General features: G+C 39.8%; 1 protein-coding gene and 4 non-coding genes across 5 annotated transcripts in view; 4 read left to right on the top strand and 1 right to left on the bottom strand.

Moving 5' to 3' along the window:
* LOC139724481 (uncharacterized) overlaps positions 1-3,056 on the bottom strand; it is a 30,991-nt gene extending 27,935 nt beyond the window's left edge. Inside the window, exon 1 of the mRNA XM_071635618.1 lies at positions 2,105-3,056. Within this exon, the coding sequence (XP_071491719.1) occupies positions 2,105-3,056 (952 nt within the window). The remainder of the gene's footprint in view (positions 1-2,104) is intronic.
* A 9,736-nt stretch (positions 3,057-12,792) lies between these two features.
* On the top strand, positions 12,793-12,954 carry LOC139724944 (U1 spliceosomal RNA). Its single transcript, XR_011710499.1, has one exon. It is a non-coding gene; the product is annotated as a U1 spliceosomal RNA (small nuclear RNA).
* Positions 12,955-16,320: 3,366 nt separating this feature from the next.
* LOC139724987 (U1 spliceosomal RNA) lies at positions 16,321-16,482 on the top strand. The gene has a single exon (XR_011710523.1). It is a non-coding gene; the product is annotated as a U1 spliceosomal RNA (small nuclear RNA).
* A 2,303-nt stretch (positions 16,483-18,785) lies between these two features.
* LOC139725035 (U1 spliceosomal RNA) lies at positions 18,786-18,947 on the top strand. Its single transcript, XR_011710533.1, has one exon. It is a non-coding gene; the product is annotated as a U1 spliceosomal RNA (small nuclear RNA).
* Positions 18,948-21,697: 2,750 nt separating this feature from the next.
* Positions 21,698-21,859, top strand: LOC139725029 (U1 spliceosomal RNA). Its single transcript, XR_011710532.1, has one exon. It is a non-coding gene; the product is annotated as a U1 spliceosomal RNA (small nuclear RNA).
* Positions 21,860-24,253: the final 2,394 nt, after the last annotated feature.

The following is a 24,253-nucleotide window of genomic DNA, read 5'->3' as shown; positions in this document are numbered from 1 at the left end:
GAGAGAATGTAGCAATATTAGTAGAACACATCATTGAAAGTTTGAGGAAAATCAGACAATCCGTTCAAAAGTTATGAATTTTTGAAGTTTTTTTGCAGTACCCGCTGGATGAGAAGACTACTGCAGTGTATGAATAACTTAGATGTCACATGCGTACAACAATATAAGGAAAATATAAAGAGAATTTCACAAAATTCCATCTTTTGAAAAAAGTACACATTCCCCTGACTCGTTACCGATAAATGTTATGGGTAATATCATTCCCCCTGCCTTTAGAAAGAGGCAAGTCAATTGCTCTTTTATTATGCGAAAAAAGTGAAAATATGTTGAATTTTCTTTTATATTTTCTTTATACTGTTGTACGCATATGACTCACAAGCTGTAGTAGTCTCCTCATCCAGCGGTTCCAACACAAAAATTAAAAAAATTCATAACTTTTGCATCGATTGTCCAATTTTCCTCAAACTTTCACTGATGTGTTCTACTAATATTGTTGCATTTTCTCAATCCTTATGTTTATGAAGGTGAACTTGTCCTTTAAGGGACTTGAACAGTTCGGCGTCATTACACGCGGTCTTTGATGGCGTCTATACTAAACGCGGTTTGTGGGAGATAGCAATAGCAAATCGCACACGCCTTTAACAATGCAATCATCAGCACTGAAGAATCAACGATCAATAAAGGCTTTGTCCTGGGTCTGACTCCATTGTATGAGCTTTCTACAGATCTCTCCCCTTACGAATATAGACTGGATCCAGGTGTTTCGTTAAAGTAGTAGAATCAACACTTTTCTCTTAAAGTACAGACCAAAGTCAATAACGTATCTTACTTCAACTTGAACTTCTGAAAGGAAAAAGTGCGATAAAGCATAAGGAGAGGGGAGGGGGAGTACAAAGCAGTCAGCATATAACAAAAGTTTTATGAATGTTCATAAGCAAGACTCTCTACAGTCTTGAATAAGACAATACCTAAGACTATTTGTTGCTTGGGGATGGTCTATCGGACTTTTCGATCGATGAAAAGTCACCTTCGCGATGCGTGATATTCCAAACGCCTTTCGTATGCTTTGATTTTTCTGGTGACAAACTGTTGAACCCCCAGAGGGTCCAACAGTTAACCTTCGCTGCGGGGAATGGGGTAAATATCTTTTCGGGAGTTTGCTAAACACCTTTTCACCAACATCAATCAAGGTTTCCGATACTGGAGATAAACATCCTGCGTCATTATAAAACTTGACGAATTGGTGTTACAGTCGATTACGCCTGTTTCGTATTTGCAGTAGATTTTTCTCATAATAGTACTGAAGACGCCATTGCAGGACCCTAAATGAAGTTTATGCTTTAGGTGGACCAAAATCTAGTTCCTGCGGTGTCGTTATCTCATACCTTTGATAAAGATAAGGGAAAAGAGTTGTATTGCAAGTGTTTGTTTAGAATGTCTGTCTGAAATGATCATACTTGCGATGGACAAGTGTATGATTTTGATTCACAGAAAATACTTGGTGATCTAAAAGCGAATAAAGAATAGAGCCTGGTTTAGTTTGTTTGGAATGTCGCTCTTTTGTTTGTGTTTTTAATATTTTGTGACTCATGTCGAAGATCTGAGGACCATAGACAACATGTATCAACTTTTTAACTGTTTGTGTACCATGGCAGCCATGACTAATGCAACTGAACTTGGTACCAAGGTGCCATCAATATGTCCATTGGTTATCAATGTACATTCGTAAGGATATAATTCATGACGCGCAAATTTAACTGATGATTGGATTGATATTAATGGTATCTATGGTAAGTCTATTGTACTGTATTCCAGTGTTTTATCATCTTATATACACAGGGCTCCCCTGGAAAGCAGTTGAGAAACTGAGGGGACTACCCTGTTTAAATATGACGAAATAAATAAATAACTAATAATTATATCAATGGTGGTGATAGTGACACTGTCATTGATAATTCTTGACAGTAATAATGAGTTTTCGAGAGGGCAAAGCGAATGAGTAAATTGAAGAGTAGTATTATCACGGAAAATTTGACAAGTTGTTAAGTAAAGCCGTAGAAATAAAACATAAAGATATCAACTCCGACTTCAGTCATCGTCTTACCATCTTGCTCTTCCTTCTTCTCTGCTTCCGATGAGCAGTTCAGTTTTTCAGCCAGGATCTTCTTGAGCTCCTTGGTGGCCTCCTGCACCTCCCCGATGCTCCCGCAAATTTCGCTGCTCCTCGTCTCACTCTTCCGCAATGATATTGTGAGATCCTGGAGGAGTCCTCGAAGGGAGGCGGTCTCCAGCCGACTGTCGTTTGGGTCCAGAGAGTCTGGCCCATCGCGAAATCGCGCTGCAAGATTCTCAGTCTCAGCACGAAGGGCTACCACGAAGTGGGAGAAATCGCCCTCCAATTCATCTTCTGAGCTATCAACATCCTCATCTTCATAGATGTCGTCATCATCCAAATCGTCCTCGTCATCATCCACATCATCATCACCAGCAGTCTTCCTCGGTCGGCGAGGCTTCCTCGGTTTTCTCGGTTTCCTGCTCTTTGCGCCAGCCGCATGGCCAGTTTTGGGTCTGGTAACGCCGCTAATGACACTTGCCGAATCGTCATTTTCTGTCCCGACCCCCTCACCGACATTATTGCCATTACCTCCGTCGATGGAAACTCTACTGACTGATCCTTCATCGAAGTCACTTTCATAACTCATTCGGCTTCTGGATTTGCTGCTTGTCGGTCTGCTACTCGAAGATCTGGCGCTGATAGGTCGACTCCTTGTGCTTGACGTCGCCGACGCTGGTCTTCGATGGTTGCCACTCCGGTTATCATCACCATTGCTCCCTTTGCGCTTGTTGACATCGACCACGGATCCCCGATCACTGATTGTGAGCGACGACACCGAACCGCTAGTGGAACGTCCGTTCTTTTCGTCCAATTTCACGCTGCCGCTCACTACGCTAGGAGGTCGACTTTGGTCATTCGTGGACCCGCTGAGAGACTGGGTCATACTCTGCTTTTTGGCCTCTCGACTGCACTTCGGTGCCTCTTCCCCCGATGTAGACATCTTAGAAACCCGTTCTTTCAACGAACAAGACGAAAATGTTCCCCTAAGAGAGCAAGTCTTAAGTCAGTATCAGTAGAATACACCTGTTTCTCAACGCAAAACTTTTGTCCGTTTGGTAACCCCTCTTTGTCGAAGACTTCTGCCGAGCAGATATTCTACGCGACACTCGTGTTGAAAATAACCTTGTTATTGAGCAGCCAGAGACGTGGCTCAGCTCCCGGATGAACCTTGGTACGCCATGGAAACGGCGATCAAGATGACATCTGCAATAAAAGATTAAAGAGATAAACGAGGTTTGAGCAACAAATTTTATGACAACGCTTTACGCTCGTATGAATACTATTTCAGGCATTCTAAATCGTCGAAGGCCATGGAACTGATAACAAGTCATATACGCAGCTAACGCATCAATGCTTGGTGAAATGCATTTTCAATAAGCATGACAATCCCCATATCCATTTGATTAACATTAAAAATAAATATCCATTTGATGATTAGGTCTATGAGAGTTCTATACATGAGAGAATTAACCAGATTACACAAGTTACGTGTAGAAGCTAATTTGACACCTCTCGGGTATTCTTCCTATGAAAGGTTTCACTTACGATCAAATTAGAATCATGTGCCTTGAAGAATCGCAGCTAAAGTGTTGAGTAGGAAAATATTCAGGCAATAACCAAACAGCTTTAAGAGTTTAAGCTGTTGCTACGGAAGCTCGGTAATCATGGTAATATAAAGCCATTAACGTGACAGAGAACTCTGATGTGGGGGGGGGGGTGGACTTATTTGGAGCACCGTCGTCATGGTCGTTTGATATTTCGTTCTGCTACAAACAGAGATGCTTTGGAGAGTCCACAATTTTGTCAGACAACGGCACGTAGAGGGTGCTTTAATGGAGAATAAATTCTCCAAAGGGTAATGAGATTGCTTTCAGCGACATACAATGGAAAAAAAGGTGAAAACCGTTATTACTTGAGCAAATTTACCTCCCCTCATCCCCCCCCCCCCCCCGCTATATGACAGGCACTTCGTCTGCAAACATGACGAATTGGTTATAAAAAGTCCCATAACGGAGCGCTCTTGGCAGAACGGCAAAAGAAAGAAAAAGAAAAAAAAATATTCAGCTTCTCTCAAGCGTGTATACCGTTAAGGTTCAACTCAACTTTGGTTTTAGGGATAAGAGTGAAATCGGAAAAAAAAGCAGAATGGAAGAAGTTTCATCAGATTCGAATATATGATTTTAAAAAAAAGAAGTTATGGGGCTGAACTATAATTATGTTTTCACAAAATGATTTGAATGCAAACACAGGACCAAATTAGATTCATTGTTCACGCCATCGCCTAATCGGTTTCACATTTACCCGCAAACAAACTTTCACTAGTATTCACGTCATTACATAAATTTCTATAGATATTTTTTTCCCATCAAAGATTATTTCGTTAAAACAACCCCAAAATACAGACTTTAAAGATTAGAAGGCTTTATAGTTGGTTGATCAGCTGCTAAAACTAGATATCTAAATAAGCAAAGGAGGTTATGCATTTACCTCTTTGGTTTGCTGCTTTGTTTGTTGTTACCCTGCTGGCAAACAACTCAAAGTTATGAACCGTTTTGGACTAAATTTTCAGGAAAGTTGATAATGTCAAAAGGAAGAGATGATTAAACTTTGGTAGTGATCCGGATCGCATTCTGGATCCAGGATATTTCTTTCTTTGAAGAACTCTTTGTCATTGCGAAATAAGGTCGTTTTCGGCAAATATAATATATGTGATTGGCAGAGGTCTGCTCTCTCCGATTACTTTTCTAGCTTTAATGATAAATTTGTGTGCGTGCAAACCGATAAGAGGAAGTAAGGGCATCATCACCTCAGCGTCATATTGTTATGCCGGGGGTGTTTGTCACTGGTGACTATAGTTTCTCTGAAAACATATTTAACATTGAAATAGCATCACAGCCGTCTTTATTTTAATTCGAGTCTTATCACTATGGGAACCATTGTATGTGTGTGTGTGTGTGTGTGTGTGTGTGTGTGTGTGTGTGTGTGTTTGTGTCATTCTTTATAACATGAAAGTCAATGGGAACATTATGTACAGTTGCACTCAAAATAATCATGATAATTATATGAAAAGATCCGAGAGGGATCAACGGAGACTGGAGAGGTTGCATGGCTCTGTCTCGTCACCTTGAGAAGGTCTTTTTTTTTATAAGTGTGAGAGATTATTCTATATAATTTTATACACTCATTATAGTCTTATCGTTTGTGGAATAGATTTCTCATGGGTCACGTGATAACGATCATGGGTTGGAGGTAAAGACATTGATCGCACTGAAAACGGTGTCCATTGGTAGTAGCGGTGGTAGTAGTAGTGGTGGTGGTGGTGGTAGTAGTGGTGGTGGTAGTAGTGATGGTGGTGGTGGTGGTGGTGGTGGTGGTAGTGGTGTGGTAGTAGTGATGGTGGTGGTAGTGGTGGTGGTAGTGGTGGTGGTAGTGGTGGTGGTAGTGGTGGTGGTAGTAGTGGTGGTGGTGGTAGTAGTGATGGTGATGGTGGTGGTGGTAGTGGTGGTGGTAGTGGTGGTGGTGGTGTTAGTGGTAGTAGTATAGTGGTGGTGGTGGTGGTGGTGGTGGTGGTGGTAGTAGTGGTGATGGTAAGTGGTGGTCGTGATGGTGGTATGTAATAATATGTGTGATGTTCACCTGTTCCCCTATCACTGCACTTGACCTAGCTTCTGTGCGTACGTACGCGAATCGTGATAGGGTGGAGAGAAGGTCACCGATCAAGGTCATGGGGCCACGTTAGCATGGTTCATAAATAATATTGCACTTACGATAATCCCGCAAAGGACTATACGGCCTTTACATTTTACTTTCGTAAGGCACATGCACTCATTAACCTAAATTATAAACATATTATTCTGTAATTGCCTTCAGGTCATCATACTTTTTTCATCCCTTCTCGTTTAAAGAAAATTCGCAGACATGGCATCAGTATGGTGACGAATAATTTCACAAAATTATTGCAGAAGCAAGACGATTGGGTACTGAGAAATAAAATACGAAGCTCGCAGATGTTATCATAAACGCAGGCCTAAAACACTCACCACATTCATACACACACAGACGAGTCCCAGTGTTATGTTCGCACCTGCTTCCGTATTGAATATCAGCAGTTTTTGACACACCAACATCTCAATACCCGGTGTTGGCATAGGAGACCCCTGCTTTGTGAAATCACTCCTGCTCATATTCAATATTGACTAAAGCCCTACGTGCCTATGCACCCTCTCCGTACTCAGCCGAAGTTCCGTTTCTCATTCCTGTCGTATACCGGCGTGTAATGTTTCGCTCTGGCTGCGTAACGCTCAAGCGAGTGCTCAGCGAGTCGAATCACCCTAACGTGTTTGTGCGACCCGCGCCTTGGCCCCGGCGTCTCGCCTCCATGGTTACCGTACTTCAGTCTACCCCTAGAAAACTCCCACTGGAATATAACTTGGAAATCTCCCATCTGAAGTTTAGTAGCGGGACATTCAATCACATCCTGTGAAATCTGCTTCTTGGCTGCATAGTAAAACAAATCAACATCTCTTTCCATACGACCAGTTACATGATAAGTCCCAAGTACAGCCTAAGTATACACCTTGCACAATTATTATTATTATCAAGTGAACATGCAGCTATACACGCCCCAAGTATTCACTCAAGAATGGTTTAAGGCATTTTGATCATTATTTCAATAAATCTCGAATCATAAAAAATAATCATGTAGTACTCACATCCATTCTGAAAGATTCCAGGCGGGCAATAACCCAAATCATACTTCATTCAGAAGTTTCGCCACAACGACTGACTTTCGTGTTCGAGAAGTAGACTAAATGTGGCACCCCAGTCGAGTGAGCGAGTTGCTAGCCGCTAGTCCCCCACCAACACGCGGAAGAGAGCTGCCGGGGTGCAGCCACACAATAGGAATACCTGCGAGAGAATGTCGAGTTGCGGCTTATTCCTATTATCTTCCAATCCACTCGAAATCCCGAACAAAAAGTGCAGTCAGACTGTTACCAATCAATGTCGGATTGGGTCAGGTACTGCGATCAAAAGGCCTTACCCCGCAGGTAAAGAGGGTGTTATTTTTCTTTCTGCCATCGATTTATTTCTTCCACCGTCCGGCTCCTTTTGTCTGGTAGTGGCCACAGCGGACTTCTTCGAGTTCCGTATTGAGGAGAAACACTCAATACCTCCGCGGATCCTTTTATCGTGATATGACTCCCTGGTAAGAGGTCCGGGTCAAGAGGGAAAATTTTAATCTCGACTCTATTTGATACCGAAGTGATTATCCTGACCCCAACTTTACGTGTAATTGCAATCTATAAGGTCTACTTAATTGGTCTTTATTACTGATTACCCCTCTACACAGTAGACATTATCTTTTTGCTGTAATTGGACTCAAATAATTACGTCATGTACTGAAAACTGAGAAGGGATGAAAAAAACAGAGATAAAGTGTCCTTTTTGTTGTTTTTTTATATGGATATGATATGTTTATTTCCCATTCCTGCCTATGCTATGTCCATGTCATGTCCTTTGCTTTTACCGTTCATGCGTTTGTGCATTGGATCTATTTCCCCACTCTTACTTTTTCACTGCCTATGTCTATGTTCTTTTTTCTCCACCTTACCTTGTACAATCCTCAATCCCAGTTCCTGTTTTGCAATACTTACCTAAATATTCCATTATTGAATTGTATAGGTCTGATGTGTATCTATCATATATTTTCATGCATATATTAAGTGTTATTGTACATAAATTTTACTTGTGAGTCCGTTGTATAAAGCAACCGTATCAGCCTTCGAGCTGATGGATTGTTATTTTGTATTTGAACGATAAACCATATAATATTATCATAATTATTATCATGAATACATTGATATTATTCTCTCCTCATTGGTGTTAATATCAACATGTTTCTACCCCGATCCTTATGATATAACAGATTTTCATCGTTAATCCCGTACCTGTCACAGTATTAACATTCATCTTACATATACATCCGTTTTTATTGATATTTGTTCAATCTATTCTTATCATATACCCTATCACCAGTGAAGTAGACTTATTGGACGGCTTATCAAATAGGTAATCAAGGGACTTAGCAAATATGTCAGAACGTGAAAATAAATTGGCAAGCCGAAGTCCACTTCGTCTAGAGAAATATCGCATTTTATTAACATGTTATAGTGAATATAATCTTGTGCCTCAAATTTGACAGCTTGTTATTCGTTTGATCACATAATTGTTTTTCCTTCATGATGTTTTAAAAACACAGTGCCCTATATGGATACACTTCGTCTTTCTGGAAAAAAAGGAAAATAAATCAATTATTCTTTGTCTTCTAATATACGTGGACATTGTTCATTGAAGGCCCTCTTATTCCATTGTATGACCTTACTTGCATATCTTAAGGCAGAGTTTCACTATACACGGAACAAAAAGGGGAAATTATAAAGGTGAGAACTCCTGGAGAAATGAAATTTCTTATAAATATTTCTGTTTTGTTGAAAGGGATGGTACAGTATTAGTTGAGATGGGGCTTCAGATTTCCAACTTCTTTTGAGGGTAATTTTTTAGAAACCTCATGTGAAATTTGAAAGAGCATATAAATGTAAGAGGAATCTAACATTTATTTGACGAAAATTGATTTTGAAATGGCTGAGATATCCAAAACAAAGCAGTCTTAATAAATGATGGGACCCATCTTTTATTAGAGTCATTTTGTTTTACTTTATTTTCTTACGTCTAAGCCATGTCAAAAGCAATTTTCATCAAGTAAACTTTGAATTCCTATTGGAGTTGTATGCCTTTTAACAATTCATTATAGTGGCTTCTAAGTATCTGTCAAAAAGTCACCTCAACCAATACTATATATACATACCATCCCTTTAAGGCTTTATTGCGAAATATTTAGATGGTATATATAGATATGACGTTTTGTGATACAGCTGACCTATACACATTATGCATCAAATGCGATGTTTTCTCGAACATTTATCAAATCACTGCATGCTCCCAATGGTAAACAGGACCTTTAATAAAGAAGGGAAGGGAGAGGGTGACATAGAGTATGACTCAAGCAAGTATTGGAGTCAGCTCTTCAATAGGAGCTTGTGCTAAATAGCAGACCTTAAAGGTACTATACTTATAACCATTGCAGATGAAACAAAAACCCAGCCTTATATAGTGTTTTAAAGTAGTTCTAAAATGTGAGTTAGGGATGGAAATAACCAATGCCAAAAACGTAATCAGTATAATCGGTGTTAAGTGTTGTTAAATTTAAAGATAATGTGAACAACAATTTAAATAGAATTGTTTTTTTTTTGATAGAATAAACCGTTTCCAGATTTGTTTTATTGAGAAAATTAGTTATGTCTCCCTATATTTTACGCTTTATTACGCTAATATGGTAGGATGTTTTATGATATACCGGAACTAAACATACGCTATATAAATTATGCTTATCTATTTTTGCTTTAGAAACTCCTGACAATAATCTATAGAATTATCCTTAATTTCTGTGATGAAAAATGAGTGATGATTTTTACGGAATTTCGTGTAAATAAACTCCTATCATACCTCTTATATATTATAGCGACTTACGTCTGTTAAAAGGTTTAAAAGACACTTCCAATGTCTATAAAGAAGCATCCACGGAGTCAATTTCTACAGTTTTTGTTGTCGGCGCTGCGGAGAGTGTGGAGGCCGTGATTCGGTACTGTCTCATCTCATAACACTTTCCGACCGACAAGCAAAACGCGTTGAAAAAAAATAATATATACCACGGAATAATTTCGCTGGTATCGCATAATTTGCTATAATATGCATTTTGGTATGACTGCTGTATAAAATGTCACTTGCGCATAGAAATTTTACAATATAACCTGTACGCTATTTGTTCAAAATGTATGTCCATCCACTAAAGTTGCTATTCAATTTCGAGAAGAGAAATTATTCCCTGTATAGGCCTTTAAATACCAATCTTTACTCTGTCACAGACTCTCATCCGTACGTACTAAATTTTATGCGTAAAAATGAATTGAGACAGGCGTGTCATTTTTGTCAGACCACGACATTTTTTATTTTGTTTGCTGATTGAGAAACTACCAGTATCTGTTATGCATTAATGTTATGACACAAAGCATACCCTCCCTAGCAACAATCGATGAGTGCTAACTGATTCCTCCCTTGCAACGTATGGTATGTTTCTACTTTTACAGCCTGTCGTAGTGAAAGTACATGTACATCCATGAATGCTGATACATTACCGAAACGGTCTCTTGTGGACACCAAATGCAACTTGTGGGACTAATACCACTACGTAACCTTGCGATTTGACACGGTGATGAACAATGTTCACGGTCAGAATTCCGTTTTAAGATTTGGAATCTATAATTTTCCGTAAACACGTAATCTATGACCCCATTACATTGGTTCCAGGTTTGATAAATGCTCAAAACATTACTCGTAGAAAGGTCATTTAATTGTTATGAATGAGTTACGAGTTACGTACTTTCAGCCACATACAGAATTTGGAGCACAGATTTGGTGCTTCGAAGCATCGGGCACAGGCACAGTCGCACACAATCCATGTGCGGTGTCAATCGATGTTGTATAGTACCTCGTGCTTATCAAGTGCTGGGTGTACAGTGTGCAGGTACTACAAATCCTTAGAGTCAACCACGCAGTGATCGCTCTGGGCCCTGTTTTATGAAGAGTTAAAATTGATTAAATAGTTGATTTCAACTGTAAGTCTATGGCAGCCTGTGTAGTAAGGACATTTAAAATCGATTTTATCTTTTGTTAAAACGGGGCCCAGATCAATTAATCTCGTTAACTACTATAAGATTAAGACGATTTGTAGTGTTCTCTTCCAGAGATCATAACATGCAACACCACTGTAATGTTTTTAATTTATTTTTGCTGGCCAATCTTTTACGAGAGCAAATATGATGAGTGGAGATATTAGAGTTAATTACTAGTTTAGGATGAGGGCAATGATCGACATTATGAAGGTTTTATCAGACTACGGAGCCACCGAAGAAGCTTCTAGATACTGCAGAATTATAGAAACGTATAGGGCCTACATTGAATTATGATTAATTTTTATGATAAAGTATCAAAATTCAATTGACGCCAAATATCAGATTACAAAGTGCAATCTAGTGGAAACGGTCGCCACCACAAGGAGATTATACCCCTATAAAAATATCTGAGCCACCACCACTATAGTAACCACGGGGCCATGTATGGTACTAGCAGGGAGGTGGACCTCCCTTGTCCACGGCAAAAGCAGGGAGGTGGAAATAATGGTAAACGTGCTTGCAACTTGTATTGTCATTACAGATAAACATCAATTTGTCAGGGTCTTCTCATGTATGTCTGTCATCAAACAGTGATTTAAACAGCTCGCGCGTCACCTGCTCGCGCGACAGTAGCTCAAAGTAATGGTATCGGATTACGGGGAAGGGGGGGGGGGGTAGGATTTAGGGCGCTGGGCTGCTTATTTGATAAGCCCGTTGTTGCTGTTGTGCTTCTGCTGTCGCTATCATTAGTCCATCAGTCGACGGGTAAGTTACACTCTACTCAATCAACACATCGTTTTACGCCTAGTCACCTGTCAATCTTCGTCTCTTTTTTCCCCCTTTGGCGTCATGTCAGGAGTCAATGGTCGCTCATGACCAGTCCTTGGCTGACCAACCTGTCATCAGCTGATTCATATGCATGTTCAGATATCAACTGTTCGGGAACCGTTTTGTAAAAATTTGCGGATCTTTAAAATGTCATAGCTTCCTTACTTTAGGTCCGATTTTGATGTAAATGTCACGGTTTTGATTTAACAAATTTTACTCTTTCTGTTTGGAGACTAACGTTTGACTGGTACAGAATTCCCTCGTGTCAAAGGATAATAGTCAGATAGTGTTACATCATACGCACTGAACGCCTGCAGTGCATTCTGTTTTGAGTGATCATTTTCATTGGCTATATATTATGAGTATGGCAAAATTGCATCACAAGCGATTAAACTTTTTGATAGGATCTCAAACTGATTTTGAAATCAAATCTATCTTCGAGGCCCGAACCATCTTCACGGCTTGTACATTGAAAATGTAGTACATGTATTTTGTTTTGGTTTGTTTTTTTCCAATACACGCATGTCCTACCGGCTGAACTGGCACACATACAAAATGTGTGACAAGAAATCTAACGTTCTCACTAATACAAAAACCAAAGCGACTGTGACCAGTGGGGACTGTGAATATTACACAGTACAAAATAAATGTCATAGGAAGTCCAAACCGTCACTACAGAGTACTTACGTGCAGATCAATGCATTGGCGAACATCGAACAACGGGCACAGAGGGTACGCTACGGCGCACGCGCTCTACGGCATGACGTCATAAATTAGTCATAGGGCTATCTCATGAATATTCACGGTACTAACACTCCGCCGTAAGTGAACAACGTACCACCCAATATTGCTTGCATTTTCATTATTTTAACCAACATTCTGAATAGATAATTGGGCAAATTTGGTCAAATAGAAAAAATTATTATTTTCTTATTATCGTGAAAAATTACACTGACGATAAGACTAACATTAAGTTTTTGAAGAAAGTCTTAGGAATGAGTAACCACGGTATCATTGTAGTTTGAATTACACTTGTAATTTCTACTCGCTATAACAAGCATACTTACCTGGCGCAGGAGTTGCGTTGATCAAGAAGGACGCACTCCCAGGGCGAGGCTTGCCATTGCACTCCGGCTTGCTGAACCTTGCGATTCCCCCAAACGTGGGGAACTCGGGCGTATAATTTATGGTAGCGGGGATCTGCGTTCGCGCTATCCCCTATATTCTTCATGCAAAGATAGAAATACCCTCACTTCCTAACATATGATGCTGTGTAATTTGTGTCTAGCATATCTTTTTAACTTAACCTACACTTTCATGTATTAGTTCACTCTGTGAAATCTGTTTCTAGTTACATTTTTCATTTTTGTTTTTCAATTTACCACTTTTTCAAAATAATCATTAACAAATTCGAAGTGTAGCAATAAGTGCTACCATATAGGCCTATGTATAGTCTTGATATGTATAGTCTATATATAATATAGTATACCGGGTGTCCCAAAAAAAGCGGAACGGTGGATTTTCAGTAACTTGCGTTCTACAAGTGATATATTTTTTGACATTATTAGAAAGAGCATCTTCCGCAGAAGACCACGATACCTAAACCATTAAATTTAGTTCAGTACTTTTTATTCTACGCCAACTTCTGTAAATGCAGTCATTTTCAATTTTTTGCGACTTATGAGATAATAATTTGGGTGCGACGCGCGTTCCATACGGTGAATTGTGTAAGCTCGTTGATCCATCAACAAAAGATAACGCTTTCATATTGGGAGCACACACACACACACACACACACACATACACTGTTTTTTTCCTGGCCCGTGCCCAATGTGAAAGCTGTATCTTTTGTTGACATGGATCACCGAGCTTACACAATATTCAGCGTATGGATCGCGTGTCGCACTCAAATTATTATCTCATAAGTCGCAAAAATCCGGCGAAATTTGACAATGACTGCATTTTCAGAAATTAGCGTAGAACAAAAAGTACTGAACCAAATTGAATGATTTTGGTATCATAGTCTTCTGCGGAAGATGCTCTTTGTGATGATGTCAAAAGATATATAACTTTTAGACCGCAAGGTACTGAAAATCTACCGTTCCGCTTTTTTTGGGACACCCAGTATAGTATAGTATATGTATAGTCTAGACATGATATCATAGTACCGCAGTGTAGATTTTTTTTTCTCTAATGGAGGAGTCTCCCCCAAACTGATTATATGTCATGTCATTAATGATTGCAGACATGATTAGGGTTGCACGTCATTGTCTAGAGAAAATAAATCCATGAAGTTAGCAAATCTAAGACGAAACTTGCCATTGTGCATTCCGGCTGCTGAACCTTGCAAAATATATGGGGGTCGCGTTCGTGCTAATCCTCAGGTTAACTGAAAAAGATTGAATTGAATTTCAATTCGCATAAACAGAAAAGAATGAAATGCAAATGGGCTTTAATAATGTGGGATTTAGAATAATTTGTTCAGTGTTGAGAAAATCGCGTGGCGATTACAGAATTTAATTTGTTTTGGGGCTTTTTCATTTCTTGCAACCTGAAATAAGGAACCAACATTTTCTTGTACTTTTTTAAAAGAAAATTTTCAACGTATTCCACCAAAATGTGGGCACCAAACCATTGAATTTCCATTTCCATTTCCAAGTATAAGGGATCAGCAGCCGTTGCACATTATTGTCAAGAATATCAAATAATGAATATTATTTATAATATCAAGACATGTTGCATTTTGCTTACATTTCTCGGGCCAAGGAACTGTCAACTCCTTAATGATGACAAGGGGATAATCTCTTTGACAAAACAAATATTGATCTTGTTAAATTAGGACACGGGCAATGATCCACATTATGAAGGCTTTATTAGACTGCGAAGCCATCGAAGAAGCTTCTAGATACTGAAGAGTTAGAAGTTAGTTAGGGCTAATATTAAATCATGATTTTATGATAAAGACGTGTCAACATTAAATCAACACCAAACCTCAGATTACAAAGTGCAATCTAGTGGAAACAATCGCCACCACAAAGAGTTATACCCTTATAAAAATCTCTTCACGCCACCACCACCAATAACCACTGGGGACATAGTAAAAACAGGGAGGTGAGAGGAAAGTTTTGTCTCACCTCCCTGTAAAAAGCAGAGAGGTGGAAATAATGGTCAAAGTGCTTGCAACTTGTCATCCTACAGATTGGCATCAATTAGTCAACGTTAGATCACTATTTGTTGTCTGCATGTAAATCAGTGATTGATGCTCGTTAATCTCACCTCTCACAACCCGCGCGTCAGATCGAATCTGCTCGCGCGACAGTAGCTCAAGAGGGTATCGGATTACGGGGAAGGGGGGGGGGAGGGTTAGGAGTTAGGGCGCTGGGCTGTTTATTTGATAAGCCCGTTGTTGCTGTTGTGCTTTTGCTTTCGCAATCGAAGTCCATCAATCGACGCGTAAGTTACACTCTACTCAATCAACACATCATTTTACGTCCAGTCACCTGTTATCTTCCTCTCTTTTTTCCCTTTGGTGTCATGTCAGGAGTCAATGGTCACTCATGACCAGGTCACTCATGACCAGTTCTTGGCTGACCAACCTGTCATCAGCTAATCATATTCAAATTAACTGTTCGGGAACCGTTTTGCAAAAATTAGCGGACCTTTAAAATGTCGTAACTCCTTTATCTACTTTTAATCCGATTTTAATGTAAATGTTACGGTCTTGCTCTTAGAATTTTACTCTTTTTGACTAACTTTTGACTGGTACAAAATTCCCCACAAAAATCTATGACCGTGTGTCCAAGGGTGCTTGGACAATGTTATAACATGCGCACTGAACGTCTGTAGTGCATTCTGTCATGAGTGATTATTTATTGATTGCCATTTCAAGCTATATAATTACGAGTATGGTAAAATTCAATCACACGCGATTAAACTGTATTGATAGGATCTCAAACGGATATTGAAATCTATTCACTTTTCGAAGCCCGAACCATCTTCACGGCTGGTGCATTAAAAAAGTAGTGGGTGTTGGTGTTTTTTTTTTTTCCGAAATACACGCATGTCTTGCCAGCTGAACTGGCACATATACAAAATGTGACACAAGAAATCTGACGTTCTCGTTACTACGAAAAACCAAAGCGACTGAGACCAGTAGGGAATGTGAATACACGGTACAAATGATAGGAAGTCCAAATCGTTATTACAGTGTACATGCAGCCAATGCATCCGCGAATATCGAACAAAGGGCAAAGAGGGTACTCCACGGCGCACGCTCTCTATGGCGTGACGTCATAAATTAGTCATAGGGAAATCTCATGAATATTCACGATAATAACACCGCGCCGTAAGTGAACAACGTACCACCCAATATTGATTGTATTTTCATTGATTTATCCAAGATTCTGAGTAAATAATTAGGCAAATTTGGTGAAATAGAAAAGATTATTATTTTCCCATCATCATGAGAAAATCACACTTAAAATAGATGACTAAAATTAAGGTTTTGAAGAAAGTCCTAGGAATAAGTAACCACGGTATCATTGTAATTTGAATTAGACTTGTAATTTCTGTTCATCTTTTGCAAGCATACTTACCTGGCGCAGGAGTTGCGTTGATCAAGAAGGACGCATTCCCAGGGCGAGGCTTGCCATTGCACTCCGGCTTGCTGAACCTTGCGATTCCCCCAAACGTGGGGAACTCGGGCGTATAATTTATGATAGCGGGGATCTGCGTTCGCGCTATCCCCTACAATCTACATGCAAAGATAGAAATACCCTCAATTGTTTAGCTATTCTGTGTAATGTATCGAGCATTTCTTTTTTTTTTACCACACTTGATGGTGTATTCTGGTCACTCTTTATGTGAAATCTGTTTGTAGTTACATGTCATTAATGATTGCAGAAATGATTAGGATTGCACATAAAATATAGAGAAAATAAATCTATGAAGTTCGAAAATCCATAACTTGCCATTGCATTCCGGATGCTGAACCTTGCAAAATGTATGGGGGTCGCATTCGCGCTAACCCTCTGGGTAACTGAAAAGATCGAATTGAATTTCAATAAATATAAACAGCGAAGAATGAAATCAACACAAATCCAAGAGGGATGATGCTGAACTTTCAGTATAGGCAAGAAAAATATGGTAGATATGGTACATACTGCAATATCACTTATACCAATCAAAGGTCCTGTTTACCTTTGGGAGCATTAAACATGTTAAACCATAGCTGTAGACAGTTTAGTCTATATATTTTTTATTATAACTATTGTTCACATTTTGTACATTTAACAATACTTAACATCGATTATAATGGTTTAAATTTTTACATTGGTTGTTTCTATCCCTAACTCACATTTTAGAGCTATTTTGAAGCACTAATGCTGGGTTATTGTTTCATCTGCAAATGGCCTGTAAAGGGGCTGTAGAGTACTGGTTGAGGTGAGGTTTCAGGTTTATACCATTTGTGTGTGTGTGTGTGTGTGTGTGTGTGTGTGAGATAATGAGAAACCTCTAATGAAATATGAAAGAGCATGTAATTTCAAGAAGGATTCAACGTTTCAACGTTTTATTTTTCAACGAAAATTGGCCTTGAAATGGCCGAGATATCAAAAAACAAAACAAAAGCGCGATCGTAATAAAATTGACAGGCCACGACTTTTTTAAAGGATCTCTTTGTTTTACCATTTTTTATAGATATCTCACTCATTTCAAAACCGATTTTCATCAAATAAACTTTTGATTTCCCTTAGAATTGTATGCTCTTCAACATTTCATAGAGTGGTTTCTAAATATCTCGCAAAACGTTACAAGCTGAAGCTGCACCTCAACCAGTACTGTAGGGTCCCTTTAACAAGTTTTATCCACGAGTCATTTTTTTGTTGTTGTTGTCATCAACCAATGGTTGATGTTCATTATTTCACCTTTCACTCTGCTAGAAAGTTCCAGTGTATCGGATCATGTTTGGAGGTGGTGGAGGAGGGGGATCTGAGATTAGAGAGTCGGGAGTAAATTGACCCGTAAATCTTTTGATGCCCCTGTGAACTCAGTTTACGATCTCGATCTTATTATTCTTCAAGTGAGTGTCATGTTGCATGAGGTTTTTGTTGTTGTTGCTGTTGTTATTGTTGTTTTGTCCATCAATCAGTCCATAAATCACTAAAACCCTAATGTCTTGACCCTCACCTACTGCTCATGTGTCAGCACCCCGATCAGCACTCGCCAATCCGGCTGACTGGACGGTGGTCGAGTGTCGGTGATCATAAATAGTCACTGGCTGACCAATTTTTCTGAAACATGACTCTTTGCAATGGGAACATTCTTGTGCAACGCTGTTCGATATCGCGACATTTGTGTCTAGAATTATGCAGCATATCAAGCCGCTACATACGCAGTCATGATACGTTACATGCATTATACGCCAATGGTCTCTAGGAAAAGAGATCCGTGTTGGCATACGGCTGCATGACACCATCTAGTCTGGGCTCCGCCCCCTTTTCCTTGGTGCGATTAACCAAGAGAGGGCGCAAATTTTCTGATTGCGATAATCGAGAGACTGCGCGCCCAACGAAAAAGGGTTTCTCGGGTATCGCAGTTCTCGGCGTATCGCAATCTTCGGGTGTCACGCCCTCATACGACTTGTCGCGTACACTGAATCACTGCTACGAGTAAAAAGAGTCCAGAAGCTAGACTAGACACCATCCAGCTCGAGCTTTTGACACGCGCATTCGCTGTGGTTGAGTCACTTGATGATGTCTTCATTACTTATGAATATGCATTTCATATTCACGTCATCGCTCCTGGTGTTAAGAAACGGTAGTCCTTTGCTTTGAAAGTTTGCTTTCTAAAGTCACGACCAGAATAGTTTTAAGAACGTTCACTTCTGATTTGTTGACTGAGACGGTATGCAAAGCAGGAAACTGTACAAAATGACTCATATTGAGTGGAATATTATCTAGAAGCATGGATCATAATCTACCTCAAGTACTTTTGTAACCACTCTTACATGATGCGTCGCTTTGAACCTGAACTTGGCTGAACGATGGACGAGCATACTTACCTGGCGCAGGAGTTGCGTTGATCAAGAAGGACGCACTCCCAGGGCGAGGCTTGCCATTGCACTCCGGCTTGCTGAACCTTGCGATTCCCCCAAACGTGGGGAACTCGGGCGTATAATTTATGGTAGCGGGGATCTGCGTTCGCGCTATCCCCTTATAATTACAATGAAAAGACAGATCAGAAAACGCTCATGTTTCCCCCCCCCCCCAAAAAAAAAAAATACATAAATTATAGATATTACTTGTGTAACACCTTTATTATGTAGCGTTGATGTTATTCTTCGATGGCGTACGATTGGCGGTGTTACATTGGTAACGTTTCTCGACAGCACATAGAAGAGACCACGATGACAGTTTATATACCTCTACAATCCGGGTTCTTTATTTAATCAAAGGAATAATATTCCAGGCGAGGATACAAGATTCAATATTTGGTATAATAGGTGCTCCCTATCCGACGGCCATATATCGCCCCTAAAGAGGGATGGCAAGGGAGACCAACGCTTGTGTCTTTACCCGAAGAGGGTGAAAGAGAGAACTCCTTTCCAAAAGCACATGGTCACTTTTATAATACATCTATACTCGAAGGAGGGGCTTAATCTACAATATTAAAATATTCAAAATAGAGGGATTCAAATTATAATAAAACAAAGAGGTAGGTTGATAATGACCACTCTCAATCCATGGGTCACTGACACCGGTGACTCACATATTACATAATGGGGATGATGGGGGAGAAACTTAGCACTGGTAGACAGGTTATCCAGAAATGTTTATGGGAGATGTTAGGCTCCTAGGGAGGTAGGGTGTGTGGACTGACCACAGGATGTGATGACCAGTCGGGTTGGACAAAATTCTGAGAATAGCACTGAGGAGTTTTCCCTCAAGTCTGTAGTGGTTGAAGCTCGGGTTTGTAGCAACAGCACTCCTACATTTGATATATTACACTTGTGTGTGTGTATTTGCTTTATTTTTTTTAACGAAATATACTCACAATTGAAAAAAAAAATCCCTCCACATCACCTCTCGCCCGGAATTATTCAGAACTCGACAATTGGCCTTTTCACATCAGGCCTATGACAAAAAAAAAAAAGATTTTTTTTTTTTTTTAAAGCGATCGCCAATTAGCCGCTCTTTCATTTCCTACCCAAATTAGCTCGAAGAGAATTAGCTCGATTTTTTTTTTTTAGTTTAGCTTAGCTTTCAAATCAGCTCACTATTATTAGCGCGTTAAAATCATCCGGCTATTTCGGAAATTTCCCAAGTATGAGTCGAAAAATTTTCTATTTTCTATTTTCTTGTTTATTCTATCTCCGATTTGAGTAAAAGAATTAATTTCAATTTCACCCTTCGGATCTAGAGCCAACTCTGAACTTCACTCCATGCGCATCAGTATAATCCGATTGGTTGGGTGTTCAGCAGTTCCAGAAGTGTAACAGATTACTATAGAGGTTGGAAGGAGGGGAAGGGGCCGAGAGAGTCAAGAGTCAACTGATTGGCAGGCTTAACTGTTGATAACTTGAATTACAAGTTCTTATCGTTCGTCAAATAATGAGTGTCGTGTTGCGTTAGATTTTTTTTTCATTATTCCTGTCATCACTTTAGCCCATCAATCACGGTACAATTATACTGCCTTGACTCTCACCAAAGGATCGCTCTGTTCTAAAGCACTCGCCTACATCCGACTGACTGAAGTCAATTGTCGACCAATTTGTCACTTGAACATGACTCTTTGCAGTGGGAATATGCTTGGCATCTGTTCGACAACGAGAAACTCGGAACTGGGCTATAAATAGTCAATGGAAAAGCTTCTAGACACCGAAAATGAGATACAAAGTTGTGATTATTCATTCCCAAGGTCGATCATCTTCATGTAATTATCCTTTCGAGAAGAGAGTTTTAGTCTCCATCAGCACAAAATTAGTAACCACTGACCCAAAGTGGTCGCAGAGTATACTTACAACAAGACTTTTCAATACTGCAACATCACTCCCAAGAACATGTTTGTTTTTTTCTTTATCTGCAGTCATTTCTTTCATCACGCAGTCGGATTGATGTTCGTCACAGCACCTTTCACTCCATGCGCAGCAACGAGTCGCGCGTGCTCAACTGCTCGAGTGTATCGGATTACTGGACGTGGGAGGAGGGGAAGGTTAGAGAGTCAAGAGTCGACTAATCGGTATATAAACCTTTTGATGATGACTCAATTTACAAGTTCTAAGAATGTTCGCCAGCGTGGAATCACAGGCCATCAATCACGTCGATCAATTTTATCGTCTTGACTCTCGTTTTGTCCCAGTAAAGCACTCGCCTATATCCGACCAGGGAGGTGTCACCTCCCTGATCCGACTAGGGTCTGTAGTAACTCCTTGATCCGACTGACTTATGGTGGTTGAGAGTCAGTGATCACGTATGTAAGTCGATTGCAGACCAATTTGTCACTGAGAGTGAAACAGGACTCTTTGCAGTGGAAACATTCTTGTGCCTAGGACTGTGCAGCTTTTCAGCCGCGGCGTGGTGCATACGTATGCATTACGCCTGCACACAGACATCCCGCCAGCTTGAGATTCTGTCCCGCGCATGCGCTGTGGGGTTGGTGAGTCACTTGATGACGCCACCATTACTTATGAATATGCATTTCATATTCACATCACCGTTCCTGGTGATAAGAGAGGGTACTCTTTTGCTTTGAAAGTTTGCTTTCTAAAGTCACGATGATTATAAGAAAGTTAACTTCTGATTTATTGACTTAAAGTATGCAAAGCAGGAAACTGTACAAAATGACACATAATATTGAGTGGAATATTATCTGGAAGCATGGATTATAATCTACCTCAAGAACTTTTGTAACCACTCTTAAATGATGTGTCGCTTTGAACCTGAACTTGGCTGAACGATGATCGAGCATACTTACCTGGCGCAGGAGTTGCGTTGATCAAGAAGGACGCACTCCCAGGGCGAGGCTTGCCATTGCACTCCGGCTTGCTGAACCTTGCGATTCCCCCAAACGTGGGGAACTCGGGCGTATAATTTATGGTAGCGGGGATCTGCGTTCGCGCTATCCCCTTATATATTAAATGCAAAAGACAGATAAATTTACATCATTGCCTACATTTCTTAAACACTTTTGCATTTAATTTCTTTAGTATTTACTCAATATCACTATAAGATACCTTCCTGAAAGTTTAGAAGTGGACATTCGACATTTTTCGTACAATTCCAATAATTTCAATTTGATTTAGATGTGTCGCCATGCAGATGATATCATGTTCGTGAAGGGGGGAATCCTCCCCATTATGAATAATGTGGAGTTAATTAGTGCAGTGATCAGATTTATTTATTTATTGGACAAATGAATATGTATCAAAGTACTTGTATAACGTTATCGATTTATAATAACTTCTCTATACAGATTTAATGTGTTTTGCTAGTTTACTTCGGAAAGATGTCAGAGTATCAATTTCCCTTATGGGTTTTTTTTTTGGGGGGGGGAGGGGGCACAGTTCAACTCCTAGATAAGATATTATGAAATAGATATATTTAAAAAAAAAGCTGTTAATAGCGTGTCTTTGTGATATGAGTCCATTAACACCATATAGTATTCATTCCTCGCCTGTCAGTAGAGGTTCATTTGTCATGGTAACCGACAATGTCCCTCATCATGATGGTCTGGAGTCATTGGTCAGGTGTAGGCCAAAGTCTCCCAGTGACCACCCATCTGAAATGAAACATGATTCTTCACCAGCTACAACTGATCATATATACTTTTAACATTAAATCACTTATAACGACATCATGTCAGAAAAGTGCAAAGCAAAGTCTTGCAATAGCAACTTTTGACTTCTGTCTTATGCGGAAATTAAGATATGAAAATTTTTATTATAATTTTGATAACGGGACATCAAGTTGTAGTCCACGTTTTCCCCCACGAACATAGAGCTGATATCTATAGCCTAGCAGTAATTTTTGTTAAACTAGCATACAAAGAGTGCTATAACCTTTTAAAAAGTTTTTTTTTTTTTCAGCCTTACGCCCCACAAATTTCCAGTAAACTTATATGGTAGTGATAAGATCGCACAGTACATTCGTAACTATCGCGGTACATGATTGCCATGCATACCAGGATACTGGCACCCGGCCAGCAGCAACCAGAATAGGAAGCGTTGTGTGTGAGTCAGGATATGACGCCATTACTTCATGAATATCTCTTTCATATGTACAAAGTTGTTCTTTGTGAGTAGAATTTCCACAAATTTCTTGGTCTTTTGGATTGTTTGCATTCATGACAAATCAAAAGGGGATTTTGCTTATTTTGTACAGAGCGTTTAAATGTGCAAAATCTTATCGTATATAAAGAAATGATCATAAAGCCTGTAGATTGTTTATTGCATTCTGTATATCTCTTTAATCTGTTATTTGTTATAACTATGCTCATTCGATATGTCTAAATAAACTTAAACTTAGCTGAACTCCGACAGGTTACCTCGCGCTGGAGGAGCTAAGATCTCGCCCTCCTGCGAGGCGAAGCTTGCCATTGCACTCCGGCTTGCTGAACCTTGCGAAGCGCATTATTGATATAAAGGGGGTCTGCGTTCGCGCGGCCCTCGCTTCCCATGAAAAGAAAGATTCTCCCTAAAGACGCCACATTCTCCATCCCCTGAAATCGTCTTCGTTCAGAGTAATCCCTTGCCATAGCCATAGAAAACAAAACAGGTATTTTCTCATGGGTTAATGAGAGTTAATGACGGTAAATCGCTACTGAAAAAGTTATAGCCACTTCAAGAAAATAATTGAAAAAATCATAGCGTGATATCTAATCACCAACACGACTGACGTATTAAGTCATGATAAAATATATGACTATTATCGCGTAGCGAGTACATGAAACAGTCTCCATAACCATGGAGCTCCATGCTCTAACCATAAATCCATGGAGGTTGGTCTGTGCACGTGAAAGAGAGAATGGGAGGCATTGCATGCGTCGGGGAGAATTCAAATTACACAGGATGGCCCGAATTCACGAAGGTGATACAAATGAAACCATGGTTTAAAACCATGAACAAAAAACATGGAGCGCCAAGTGTCGCATGGAATATTTCGTTACGAAATCAGTCATTTCGTCTATGAAATGATTATTTTGTAACGAAATGACATCATTTTGTAACTAAATGAACATTTCGTCCACGAAGTGATAATTTCGTTAACGAAACGGTCATTTTGTCGACGAAATGACCAATTTCGTAACGAAATATTCCGTGCGACACTTGGCGCTCCTTTTTTTTTTTGTCCATGGTTTAAAACATGGTTTCATTGTACCACCTTCGTGAATTCGGGTCATTCAGTGTGAAGAAATACGGGGGGGGGGGGGGGGGAGTAGAGAATTGGAAGACGTTAACCATTATGTGAACCTTTTCTGATGTGACTTTATCCAGAGCAGAAGTCATGATCAGACAGATTAGTCA

The sequence above is a fragment of the Diadema antillarum genome, unplaced genomic scaffold (genome assembly GCF_040938485.1).
Source record: "Diadema antillarum isolate AM-2024a unplaced genomic scaffold, OU_Dant_1.0 scf00000015, whole genome shotgun sequence".
Classification (NCBI taxonomy): domain Eukaryota; kingdom Metazoa; phylum Echinodermata; class Echinoidea; order Diadematoida; family Diadematidae; genus Diadema; species Diadema antillarum.
Note: the sequence above shows the minus strand (reverse complement) of the source record. Positions and strands in the feature narration are given on the sequence as shown.